We start from the raw sequence: 13,863 nt of genomic DNA on the forward strand, positions 1-13,863 counted from the left end.
AAATTCACAACACAACTGCCCTTTGTTTTGTTTGATTAAACACCTGGGACTCAACTCATTATCTCTAGGAATTTGTTTTCACAGCCTTGAAGAACCCTAAGTGGACAGCAGGGGTGTGTACTCCCTGCTCCTGTTTCTGCCAGGCCAGATTCTAAGGACTCTATAAGACAGCCTCACAGAGAAAAGAAAAAAGAGAAAAACAGATACAGCTGCTTCACAGCTTTTTGCCATCAGCTGGCAGCAATCACGTTTTTACTTTTTTCCCTTTACCTCCTAATAAAAACTCCAAACCTCTTATCCTCTCTGTTGACACGTCTCCTTTCTTTTCATGTCCTGCCCTTCTCACCCTTTGAGAAGTAAACTTTCTTTCTTTAAAACTAATCTAATCTTTGTGTGAGAATTCTTTCTTATCCCATGACTTGAGCACCCCCACCCCAACATTCACCCTGCCTGGCTGGCCAAGAGATGAAGCCAATGGGGTTGGGCTGGCCAGGAGCCAAGCAGAACTTGGGGAAGGAAGACAACATGAGAGTCTGGATACATAGTCGGCCACAAATACCTGGGAAGTGTTTTTGTCCAGCTCATAGATTGCTCATAACTTTGTGTGGCAGCCATTATTTATGTATAAGACAGAGATACTCATGCACTTTGACCCTTTACAGGTTATGTCTGGCCGATTCGCACCTAGTCAGTCCAGCAGGCCACGTGCCTCCATGTGGCATCCATTGGATACACCATGGTATCAAGACAACGAGCATCACCACAGGCCTTTTTCTCTGTGAGGTCTCCCTTTAGGGCAGCGTCTTCCTTATATTCCCAGTCCCTCGCACAGAGCAGAAACTGAGCAAATGTCCCTTGACTACAGACCCTATGAATTCTGAAGAGGTCCTGCCAAGTCTTTGGGAAATAATGGAAAAGACATCTGTCTGGAACAGGTGAGGAATAAGTTTGCTTGAGGGTAGGGTTAAAATTCTTCCTAGACCTCTGATCCCATTTTATAAATTTGAAAATCTACCATTTTGGGACTAACTCTTAAAAATAAGAGTCAACCACAAATAATTGAAAAAAGTTTTATTAAATCATTTAGACTTGAAAGAAGTCACAATAGTTAACACACTTAAGTGTGTTCTGTACACCACCAACCCAAATGGATTGATTTCAAAATTTTTATAAATAAAAAATAAACATATTTACAGTGAAAATGTTAGCAAGTTAGATGATTAAAGTGTTATCTATAATCAGTTTGGGGGAAGTTATCAACCTACGGGATTACATATAAGACATTTAAGATTTCATTAGGTTTAAAAAGTCCAGAATTAAAGAAATTAGTTGTAATATATAATCCATTTCTTACTACAGCTTTTTTCCTCCCCAAACCAGAACTTTTGACCAATTTACATAAAAAGCTTCATTTTCCCTTTATTGGCAGTAAAAGTACAAAAAGCTCTACACTCTCCCTAGAACCATCTAAGGAATAAAGCTATTTAATACTACAAATATGACTATAAAACCATGGACATAAACCGTTATACAATTTGTGCTATTTGTCCTCCAAAACAGTGCAGATTCCTAATTTACCCACCAGGGACAAAATGGAGTCAGCTTTTTTGGAAATCAGTTTCAAAATCATATCTCCTTTTTGGAAATCAGTTTCAAAATCATACCTCTAGAAAGCATATTTCTAAAGCAATATAGTTATCACATGGGTAGAATTTTATTTTTCTGTATTATAAAAATATTTCCATTTTAATTCTCTCTCTATATATTAGGGATTACTTCTACCTCCCTAGGCAAAAGGTGAGGGCTATAAAGCTTGGCCAGCCAGTGTCAAAAACAAAGAACCAGGACCACACACGTGATTTAGACAGTCCTCTCCTAAGTATAGCAAAAATTAGGAGTTGTCTCAAATTAGGTTATGCTCCCAAATCCAGTTTAAATCTGACTTAGGAAAGGCAGTCCAAAATAAAATTGAGCAACAAACAAAATTTTCAAGTCTACAATTTTGGAAAGTCACATTCCTAAGAGGTGGCTTATTCTGTGTTACCTACTGGGGTTGCTAGCACAACATAAGGCTAATTGCTTGGCAAAGGGCTATGGGAGTTGCTGGACTGTCTTGAATGCTTTGTTCCTGATGAACTCATGGAGCGAGACCTCTGTCTGAGCACTGTTTTTCCTGTAAACTCCAAGTCCTCAAATACAGCATTTTCAATGATGTTTGTAGCTTCTGGCCGCTCCATGGGGGATGGAGAGAGCATATCTTGAACCATCACATACTGAAATACAAAAATTGTTTCATGACAAAAGGGCCAGGTTTACATCACTAAACAATCTTTTAAATTAGGGGCTGGCAAAATTTTTCTGTACATATTTTATGAGTCATATGGTCTCTGATGCAACTACTCAATTTGGTCATTGACACACAAAAGCAGCCAAAGCAATATGCAAACTAACGGACATGGCTGTGTTCTAATAAAACTTTATTGCAAAAATAGGCAGCAGGCTGGATTTGACCGGTGGGCCCTAGTTTGCCAACCCTTGCTCCAAACAAATATGGACCATTTTGGGGTAATTGGTGATTTTCTAACATACAATAAAGGGTTATAAAATCACATCTTTGAAATACAGACATCATAAGATTTTAAAAATAAATTCATCTTACAACTGCATGTAAATCTACAATTATCTCAAACAAAATTTCAATTAAAAAAAATCATGCCAGAGATCAGCAACCAACACCTTTTCTTGATTGTTAAAAAGCCTTTTAAATGTAATATATGCTCTTATGAGCCCTCCTGGGAATACACTCATCAACTTTGCAAAAGTATAACAATTTTCAGTAAAAGGTATTTCCTTTAAGCATATCTAAGTATATATTATAAAGTTCATTTTTAATGCAATCCTTCATTATACTTATAATACTGAAAGATAAATTTTGACTTTTTCCAATTTTATAATTCATACATATTATCTATTTACTTCCACTTAATTATTTAAGAAAATCAATATTTATCAAGGTATAAATTTCACAGGAGGTCATGCAGCATGAAGCACAGGATACTGGGCTGAGGAAGCCAGGTCTGCGCTCCAGTCTTTGGTTTTAACAAATCGCATGCTCTTGGGAGCAGGGCCCCTTCCTCTCTAGACCTTTGGCTTCCTCATCTGTAAAATGGGGAGACTGAGTAGACTGCTGAGGACTCTTTAAGTTCTAAATATGATTAGAAAAAAAATAAAAAGATAAGGATTATACATACCTCACGAGGATATTTCTGAGTAAATAGTGGTGGAAATTTGAGATTTCTTACATCAGTTAAGATCTAAAAAAAATGAAAAGTGCTATTTATCTTGACATATGAATCTATTTAAACACAAAAATATTTTTTGATATTCTAACAGAATGACTAAGAAGAAAGGTTGTATATTCACCAGATGGAAAACTTATCAGGAGTTTTTCCTAACTAGGTAACCTATATACAAGTGCTCCCTGTGTACAGACGTTCACTCCATCAAATCATCAAAATATAGGGGGATACACACACACACACACACACACACACACACACTTTTGGCCCTCTGTATCCACAGGTTCTGTGGCAGACGATTCAACCAACCACAGGTCAAAATTATTTGGAAAAAAATTGACAATTGCATCTGTACTGAACAGGTACAGATTTTTTCTTGTCATTCCATAAACAATACAGTATTTACACAGCTATTTACATTGTATTAGGTATTATAAGTAATCTACAGATGATTTAAAGTATATGGAGGATGTATGTAGGTTATATACAAATATTACACCCTTTTTGGGGGGGGGGCAGAGTCTCACTCTGTTGCCTGGGCTAGAGTGTCATGGTGTCAGCCTAGCTCACAGCAACCTCAAACTCCTGGGCTTAAGCAATCCTGCCTCAGCCTCCCAAGTAGCTGGGACTACAGGCATGTGCCACCATGCCCAGCTAATTTTTTCCACATATTTTAGTTGGCCAATTAATTTCTTTGTATTTTTAGTAGAGATGGGGTCTCGCTCTTGCTCAGGTTGGTTTTGAACTCCTGACCTTGAGCGATCCTCCCACCTCGGCCTCCCAGAGTGCTAGGATTGCTGCCGTGAACCACCACGACCAGCCACTACACCCTTTTATATGAGACTTGAGCATCCACAGATTTTCGTAACCGTGGGGGGGTCCTAGAACTAATCCCCATGCAGATACTAAGGAACAACTGTGTATGTGTGTGTACACATACATTTACATACATATATGTGTATATATGGATATACATAAATGTATACATATATGTGTATATATATGGATATATACACATAGAGAACAGCTATACTGACGCACAGAGAAAATATTGGCAACTAATAATCTTTGTCTCTATGGATTTTCCTATTCTGGACATTTCATAAAAATGGAATCATACACATGTAGACTTTTGTGTCTGGCTTCTTTCACTTAGCATAATGTACTCAAGGTTCACCTATGTTGTAGCATGTATTAGTACTTCACTTCTTTTATGGCTGAATAGTATTTCTTTGTATGGATATACCACAATTTGTTTTTCTACTCATTAGTTGATGGGTTGTTTCAACCTTTGGCTATTATTAATAATGCTACTATGAACATTTGTGTGCATGTTTTTATCTATATTTTCATTTCCCTTGAGCATATATCTAGGAGTGGAATTACTGAATCATATGGCAATTCTACGTTTAACTTTTTTTTTTTTTTTTTTTTTTTTTTTTTGAGACAGAGTCTTGCTTTGTTGCCCAGGCTAGAGTGAGTGCCGTGGCCTCAGCCTAGCTCACAGCAACCTCAAACTCCTGGGCTCGAGCGATCCTTCTGTCTCAGCCTCCCGAGTAGCTGGGACTACAGGCATGCGCCACCATGCCCGGCTAATTTTTATATATATATATATCAGTTGGCCAATTAGTTTCTTTCTATTTATAGTAGAGACGGGGTCTCGCTCTTGCTCAGGCTGGTTTTGAACTCCTGACCTTGAGCAATCCGCCCGGCTCGGCCTCCCAGAGAGCTAGGATTACAGGCGTGAGCCACCGCGCCCGGCCCCTACGTTTAACATTTTCAGGAACTGCCAAACTGTTTTCCACAGCAGCTGTTCCATTTTATATACCCACCAGCAAAGTAAGAGGGTTCCAATTCCTCCACATCCTAGCCAACACTTGCTATTTTGTTGTTGTTGAGACAGAGTCTTGCTTTGTCACCCTGGGGAGAGTATAGTGGTGCCATCATAGCTCACCACAACCTTAAATTCCTGGGCTCAAGTGATCTTCCTGTCTCAGCCTCCCTAATAGCTGGGACTACAGGTTTGCACCATGGCACCTGGCTAATTTTTCTATTTTTAGTAGAGATGAGGTCTCATTTTTGCTCAGGCTGGTCTTGAACTCCAAAGCTCAAGTAATCCTCCCACCTCAGCTTCCGGAGTGCTAGGATTACAGGCGTGAGACATCGCGCCCAGCCAACACTTGCTAGTTTTCATTTTTTGGTTACAGACATTCTAGATGGTGTAAAGTGCTATCTCACTATGCTTTAGATTTGCATTTCCCTAATGCTTAATGATGTTGAACATCTTTTCATGTGCCTATTGGTCATTTTTTATATCTTCTTTAGAGAAATGTCTATTGCTTTGCCCATTTCTTAATTGAATTGTCTTTTGTTGAGTTGTAATAGTACTTTATATATTTTGGATACGAGACACTTTTCAGATACTGGATTTATAAATATTTTCCCCCATTCTGTGGGCTGTCTTTTCACTTTATTTTATTTAGAGCTGGAGTTTAGAGCTGGAGTTTTGCTATGTTGCCCAACCTGGAGTGCAGTGGCTATTTACAGTAACAATCATAGTGCACTCCAGTCTTGAACTTCTTGGCTCAAGTGATACTCCTACCTCAGCCTCCAGAGTAGTTGACTATAAGGCACCACACCTGACTTATCTTTTCACATTCTTGATAATGTTCTTTAACTTGTAACTACATATATTTTGATGCCATCTGATTCCTGATCCTTCACTTAGGTTGGACCTATTTTATTTTCCTTTCTGGAAGCTTTCAGGGCCTTTATCTCTGGTGTTCTGAACTTTAGTTATTTTGGTTACTTTTTCCCTCTTTTTTCCATTTATTGTACAGAGCATTTGGTAGGTCCTTTTAGTTATTAGAGATATGAGTCCTTTGGTTCTATGTGAGAACAATATCTTCTTCCACCATGGCCATAAATCAGTGGGTTAGATCTAAAATTGCTAAATTAAGAAATGGTGATTAAGAACATAAATGGGAAACGTGGAGTTAAACACCAGGGACAACCACTAGAAGAGTTGAGGGTAACCACTTATGAAGGATGGGGAAAGACGTGACAGAGGCCTACTTTAAAAAGACTTTCATCCAAAGGCTTGCCGAATGGTGTAAAAAAAAAATAAAAAAAATAAAAATAAAAAATAAAAAGACTTTCAGTGTTACTCCCTTAAAAGCTAGGGTCATGGTTTATTTTGACAGGAAAAATTAATTATGCTTACTTTGTCAGCATTTATTTATTTATTTTTTTGACACAGAGTCTCACTCTTGTTGCCTGGGCTAGAGTGCCGTGGCATCAGCCTAGCTTACAGCAACCTCAAACTCCTGGGCTCAAGCAATCCTGCTGCCTCAGCCTCCTGAGTAGCTGGGACTACAGGCATATGCCACATGCCCGGTTAATTTTTTTTATATATATTAGTTGTCCAATTAATTTCTTTCTATTTTTAGTAGAGACAGGATTCTTGCTCAGGCTGGTTTCGAACTCCTGACCTTGAGCGATCCACCTGCCTCGGCCTCTCAGAGTGCTAGGATTAAATTTGTCAGTATTTAATTATATGAGTGTGGGACCACCTGTCCTCTGGAAAAATCTTCTCTGGCCAAATGACCAAGATCACTCCCTTTTCCTGTGCTCCCCACTCCCTGCCCCTGCCCCCTTACCCTGTGGGTCCCTTAGCTTTTTTCTTATTACGAACTTATTATGTACAAGATATTATTAAATTATGATGAACTTAAGCAAAAATTAGGAAGAAACAATCTAAACAATTTTTTGAAGACTGAGTTTTAAATGGAAGCAAATAGTCTAGAAATTCTCCCTGTGTTGCTCACATGACATCTTCTAGTTAACTAGCTCGCTGGTATTAAAAATAATATTCTTTTAAAACTCTTTATTTTGTAAATTTTCTTTTTCAACCTTTAAAAGAATTGTTTTTTTGAGGATGGGAGTACTTACCCTGACTCTCTCCATCTGAGTGCTGAATGGGTACAGTAATTCAAATAGAATCAGGCCTAAAGAAAAGATGTCCACTTTATGAGAATAGTTGTTTCCATGAATCTGAAATCCCATATAAAGAAAAAATATTAAGAAAAAATAACACTGAGATAGTACAATTGATATTACAGTCTTATTGAATCCTAGAGTTAACTTAGTCACTTCTTGGTTCAAATGTATGTGTAAAAATGTTAGCAAAGAGTTAATCTCTCAAGCCTCTTTTCTTCAACTTACCCCACTAAGGGTAATTAAAGTACTCAGCATTACAGAAGGAAAGCCCAGGTACAGCTCTGAGATATGCATCAGTAAAATAGGCCCAGCAGAAACCTGGAGCCTTGTGATGATGCTAAAAAAAAAGGTTGGTGGGAGCCAGTAAAAGCTGCTCAACTACCCCTGAGGTGAAGGTTTTCAAAGCAAACACTATCTAAAGCAAATCTCTCATTTCTAATCATCTTAGTCCTCACCCATTTTTATGAGAAAATCTTCATTACTCCAAACCACTAATCAACTGTGATTAGCCTTCCTTACAGCACTTAATTATGGACTACTTTGCATTCTTGGTTGCATTTTTCATGTGTATATTTCTTATTCTTCGCAACTAGATTATAAAGTCCTGGAGGGAAGGAACTGCTGCTTTTGTGTTGCCATCATCTAGCACTGGGCTAAGTATAGAGAAGGGCCTCAATAAATACTCATTTGTTAAAATGAACAAATGAATTACAACTGAACTCCCCTATTAAACAAAGCTTCATTCAAATTAAAAGTGACCTCCTGGAGGCTCAGAAGAACCCTTTTATTTGTGAAAATTTCTTTAAGCATATAACTTGACATTTGGCAAACAGCCAAAGAAGAGGGCATCACTTTGGAAATGCTCCACATTGGTATTTCTGAATTGGGGGATGGAGGGTCACAGTGCCAGGTTTTATGAGACCTCCACAACCTCTCTTCTAGCTGTACTTGGCATCTGTCTCCCTGGCTCCTGCCTCTATGCTGACAGAAAAGCAGAGGAAAAGCTCAGTGGCCATTGTCAGCTGCATCACCCTCCTTCCTTGTAAGTGACTGTAGGGACACAGAACCCTCCCTTACCTCTCATCCCGGGGGTTTGGGAAGCATTCAAAGAAAATACATTCGAAAAAAATGCTTGCAGGGGAACAGTGAAAAGGACAGCCTCACACTACTTGGAGAATATAAATTGACTCAAATTCATGTGAAATAACTTGGTAATAAATGTTGACTCCTAATTAAATAATCCCATCTAATTTCATCCACCCCACATCCATGGAAATGTGGACAGACAGTTGGGTACAGGGATAGTTACCCAAGTGATATTCCTAACAGTGAAATATACAAGTAACTAAAATGTCCAAAACAAATATGGAATAAATTGCTGAGTAGAACATATACAATGTAGTCACAAGTCTCAGAATATTTAAAAATACAGGAAATGCTTACATTTTAATATTGTATCCAAATTTTTACAGAGTGAAATCCCAATTTTGTTTTCCTAAATAAAGTATAAAAATTGAAGATGTGTATGTGTTTATCTATATATATTAGACACAAAGAAGGAAATAATTAACTGCTTTTAAGATTTTAGAGATGTTTAGTAAGTGATTTACTTTTTTAACACATCCCTATAATTTTCTACATTCCCTACGTAGAGAACAGATTAATATGTAATTATTAAATTTATTAAAAATATTATTAAATATATTTTAAAGAGAAACGTAGCCTCGAGAACACATGAAATTATCTTTCTTTTTTTTTTTTTTTTTGAGACAGAGTCTCGCTTTGTTGCCTAGGCTAGAGTGAGTGCCGTGGCGTCAGCCTAGCTCACAGCAACCTCAAACTCCTGGGCTCAAGCAATCCTCCTGCCCCAGCCTCCTGAGTAGCTGGGACTACAGGCATGAGCCACCATGCCCGGCTAATTTTTTCTATATATATTAGTTGGCCAATTAGTTTCTTTCTATTTATAGTAGAGACAGGGTCTTGCTCTTGCTCAGGCTGGTTTCGAACTCCTGACCTCGAGCAATCCGCCCGCCTCGGCCTCCCAGAGAGCTAGGATTACAGGCGTGAGCCACCGCGCCCGGCCTTGAAATTATCTTTATAAAATATCTAAAAATAAGGAATTAAGTATAAAGTCTCAAGGGAGGCATAATATAATATATCCTTTCAGAGTTTAAATTGTTTTATCATTGTGCAATATGCCTATATTTCTTGGTAACTACAACCAAGAACAAAGTAACTGTGAGCCCTGCCCATTTATGGTGAAGATAACAAAATTAAGAGTTTTAATAATAAATATTGTAAAACAATGTCTTAGTGTAGCTTCTGAGTCTTAAGTAAGACAATTCATACGGCCAAAGTATTTTGAGAGACTCTTTAAAGGGGCATTTTATAAAGTGACAGGTTTTATATTTAAAGAGGATTATTAAGAATAAAATTAACACTGTCCATTTTAATTAACATATTTTACCTACTATACATTTCATGACAAAATTTCTATAGCTATCTTGATTTTCTAGTATCTTCTACAATACCAAATATAGCATCACTTCACTTGTAAGTGGGAACTAAATACTATGCACACATGGACATAGAAAGTGGACTAATAGACACTGGAGACTTAGAAGGGCGGGAGAGTGAGAGGAGGGTAACAGACGAAAAAATTATTTCATGGGTACACTATTCATGTGACAGTTACACTATAAGCTCAGACTTCACAGCTCTGCACTACATTCTTGTAACAAAACTGTACTTGTACCCCTAAATCTATAAAAATAAAATTTAAAAACCTGTTTTCTAAGAAAACATATAGCATCACTTGTCATCAATCTCTTCCTTTCTCAGATAGCAAGCCTTGCCTCCAACACCCCCCCACACACACACACTCTGTAGTCACAAGCCAAAAAAGTACCATCATCACAGCAGTGTATCTGGGTGGCCAGGACCACCTGGTGTTTATTTTTTCACTGACATTCCCATTCACTCATCCAGCAGATACTTATGAACCCGAATCTAGGCATTGTTTCAGGTGTTAGAGCAAAAAAAGAAATAAGCTGGGTCCCTGTTCTGATAGCTTATATTTTAGAGGGAAAGAAAAAACAATTTCAGAGAGTTAAAGATGCTGTAAAAAGAAGAGTATAAATGGGATAGACTCTGAAAGGGAGTAGAAGGTGGGTCATCTACTTTAAACAGGGCTTCCTATGTAGTGAGCTCTACATTAATAAGCATCCAGATAGAATTATCTTTATTTAGTCATTCCTATTTTGCTTTCACAATACTTAACATATGAAAGTATTATTTCCAGCCTCTTAAATAATGAATTTTTAAAAGATGCTATTTTTTTTTTTTTAATTTTTTTTGAGACACAGTCTCACTTTGTTGCCCAGGCTAGAGTGAGTGCTGTGGCATCAGCCTAGCTCACAGCAACCTCAATCTCCTGGGCTCAAGTGATCCTACTGCCTCAGCCTCCCGAGTACCTGTGACTACAGGCATGCGCCACCATGCCCGGCTAATTTTTTATATATATATATTAGTTGGCCAATTAATTTCTTTCTATTTATAGTAGAGACAGGGTCTCACTCAGGCTGATCTCGAACTCCTGACCTCGAGCAATCCGTCCACCTCAGCCTCCCAGAGTGCTAGGATTATAGGCGTGAGCCACCGAGACTGGCCAAAAGATGCTATTAAAAACCTTTTTATGTGCCGAGCGTGGTGGCTCACGCCTGTAATCCTAGCACTTTGGGAGGCCGAGGCGGGTGGATTGCTCAAGGTCAGGAGTTCAAAACCAGCCTGAGCGAGACCCCGTCTCTACCAAAAATAGAAAGAAATTAATTGACCAACTAAAAATATATATACAAAAAATTAGCCAGGCATGGTGGCGCATGCCTGTAGTCCCAGCTACTCGGGAGGCTGAGGCAGTAGGATCGCTGAGCCCCGGAGATTGAGGTTGCTGTGAGCCAGGCTAACGCCACGGCACTCACTCTAGCCTGGGCAACAAAGTGAGACTCTGTCTCAAAAAAAAAACAAAAAAAAAAAACAAAACCTTTTTAGGCCCAGTGGCTCACGCCTGTAATCCTAGCTCTCTGGGAGGCTGAGGCGGGTGGATTGCTCAAGGTCAGGAGTTTGAAACCACGCCTGAGCAAGAGCAAGACACCATCTCTACTATAAATAGAAAGAAATTAATTGGACAACTAATATATATAGAAAAAATTAGCCGGGCATGGTGGCACATGCCTGTAGTTCCAGCTACTCGGGAGGCTGAGGCAGCAGGATTGCTTGAGCCCAGGAGTTTGAGGTTGCTGTGAACTAGGCTGACGCCATGGGACTCTAGCCCAGGCAACAGAGCAAGATTCTGTCTCAAAAAAAAAAAAAAAAAAAAAGTAACAGAGTACAAAATATTCACTGATACAGTTTAAGATTCCACAGTATAGATGACTTCAATAAGTGATAATGATCACTTATTGAGTTTTAATGTACTATTGAAGAATATCCACAATTACTTGAAATGAAATATTGCTCCCTTTTCCAGCTACATATATCTGTGTGAGGCCATATTTTCTTCATGTACTTCAGCCAAAATAACATACTGCAATGGACTGAATGCAAAAGCAGATATGAGAATCTAGCTCTTCCATAAGTCAGACATTAAAGAGACTGGCAAAAATGTAAACAAATGCCCCTCTTCTAATTTTTTTTGTTTTAGAAAATATTTTTTATAAAAATATCTTAAGATGTAGTCAGTTTAATATTGTTATTTTAATTGATTTAATAAACCTTTTTAGATTTCTGTTTTAATTTCTAATGTGACAAATATTGATAGACAAAATTTTATAAGAAAAACTTTTGGGTTCTCAATCATTTCTACAAGTGTAAATAAGTGCTGAGATCAAGAAGTTTGAGACCTGCTGCTCTACCCATAAAGAAGCTTGTAAAGATCATTCGCCTGTTGGAGGCTGAGCATGATGCTCATCTGAAGCTCCCAGGATGTCCTGTTTCCACGACTCTTCCAGTGCCTGCCTTCATTACAGTGCTTGTCCTCTGAGGACCAAGCATCCCACAAGGCAACACAACCCAGCTCTATTTCCTGCCCTGGTACGTGCTGGAAGCTGCCTGTGAATTACCACAGATACTCAGTACGGTAACCCTGCCTCTAGCTCACTCTGAAAACAGTGTCTACATAGTTCACATAAGGCAAACTGGAATTAAGTTTCGGAGGGTGAAATTTAAAGTTTCTTTCTAAATTTCTGGTTGCTTTCATGGTCTGGTTCGGGGGTGAACATATTTTATGTGTTCTAACTAATTTTCTTAATCCACCCTCAATTCAGGTTATAGAAGTTGCACCCTCACTGTGTTGCCTGTGGGGCACTATTGCCAGTTTTCATAATTATAGACTTTATGTTACTGGGTATTTTAATGAGAATGTAGGAGATTCATCGGGCACATATAGCTTGCTGCCATGCTAAGTAAGTAGAAGTCTGAAAAACTCACCTGCTCTGGGCTCATGTATAGTTTGGTCCCTACTTGTCCTGTGTGTCTGGCATAAGCCGGCATTGGGGTCAGAACCATCTGATCTTCTTCATCCTGGTCCATTGCAGTCACTAATCCAAAGTCTCCAACCTTGACCACATCATCCATTGTAAAGAATATGTTAGAAGGCTGGAAAAAATAAAACAGACAAAAGTACAGTCTTGGACATGGAGAAGGAGAGAAAGTAAATAATTATTTAAATGACTATATAGGGAAAGAAATATAAGAAACCAGATATTCTCAAGCATACCTCTCTCTCTCTCTCTTTTTTTTTTTTTTTGAGACAAAGTTTTCACTCTGTTGCCTGGGCTAGAATGCCGAAGCATCAGCCTCACTCACAGCAACCTCAAACTCCTAGGTTCAAGCGATCCTTCTGCCTCAGCCTTCCAGGTATGTGGGACTACAGGCACATACCACCACTCTGGTTAATTTTTTTCTATTTTTAGGAGAGATGGGGTCTCACTCTTGCTCAGGCAGGTCTTGAATTCCTGACCTCAAGCAATCCTCCCATTTTGGCCTCCTAGAGTGCTGGGATACAGGCATGAGCCACTGCGCCCAGCCCCACACTTCTCTTTAAAATGCAATATGAAAATAAAAACAATTCTTCTATGCTAGACAGGGACTGTTAGTAAAGAAAATGGAAGGGGAACAGAGAAAGCTAGCATTTATTGAACATCTACTTAAACCATGAGAGAACCACATTCCCTAGGGGCCGCGATACTTAATCTTCAATCTTATTATTTTATATATTCCTCCAAGCTTCTCTATATTTATGACTTAAGCCACAGTAATGATAATGACAACAGTAACAATAACAGCAAATGCATATACAGCACTTACCATGTGCCAGGCACTATTCAAAGCAGCTTACTACTATTAACTCATAATACAACCCTATTAGATGAGTACTATTATTCCCCCATTTTACAGATGTGGAAACTGAGGCCCAGAATTTAAAACGAATTGCTTAAGGTTACCCAGTTAGCAATTAGTGAAGCAGGGATTCAAGCCCAAGTCGTCTGGCTCTACGAGAAAAGGATCT

General features: G+C 38.6%; 1 protein-coding gene across 2 annotated transcripts in view; it reads right to left on the reverse strand.

Annotated features, from left to right (window-relative positions):
• Positions 1-1,056: 1,056 nt before the first annotated feature.
• EIF2AK3 (eukaryotic translation initiation factor 2 alpha kinase 3) overlaps positions 1,057-13,863 on the reverse strand; it is a 70,098-nt gene continuing 57,291 nt past the window's right edge. For both annotated transcript variants that reach the window (XM_076000962.1, XM_012774352.2), the window contains 4 exons: positions 12,783-12,950; positions 7,251-7,352; positions 3,252-3,314; positions 1,057-2,273 (listed from right to left, as the gene is read on the reverse strand). In XM_076000962.1, the coding sequence (XP_075857077.1) occupies positions 2,073-2,273; positions 3,252-3,314; positions 7,251-7,352; positions 12,783-12,950 (534 nt within the window). In that variant the 3' untranslated portion in view covers positions 1,057-2,072. The remainder of the gene's footprint in view (positions 2,274-3,251; positions 3,315-7,250; positions 7,353-12,782; positions 12,951-13,863) is intronic.

The sequence above is a fragment of the Microcebus murinus genome, chromosome 3, assembly GCF_040939455.1.
Source record: "Microcebus murinus isolate Inina chromosome 3, M.murinus_Inina_mat1.0, whole genome shotgun sequence".
Taxonomy (NCBI): Eukaryota; Metazoa; Chordata; class Mammalia; order Primates; family Cheirogaleidae; genus Microcebus; species Microcebus murinus.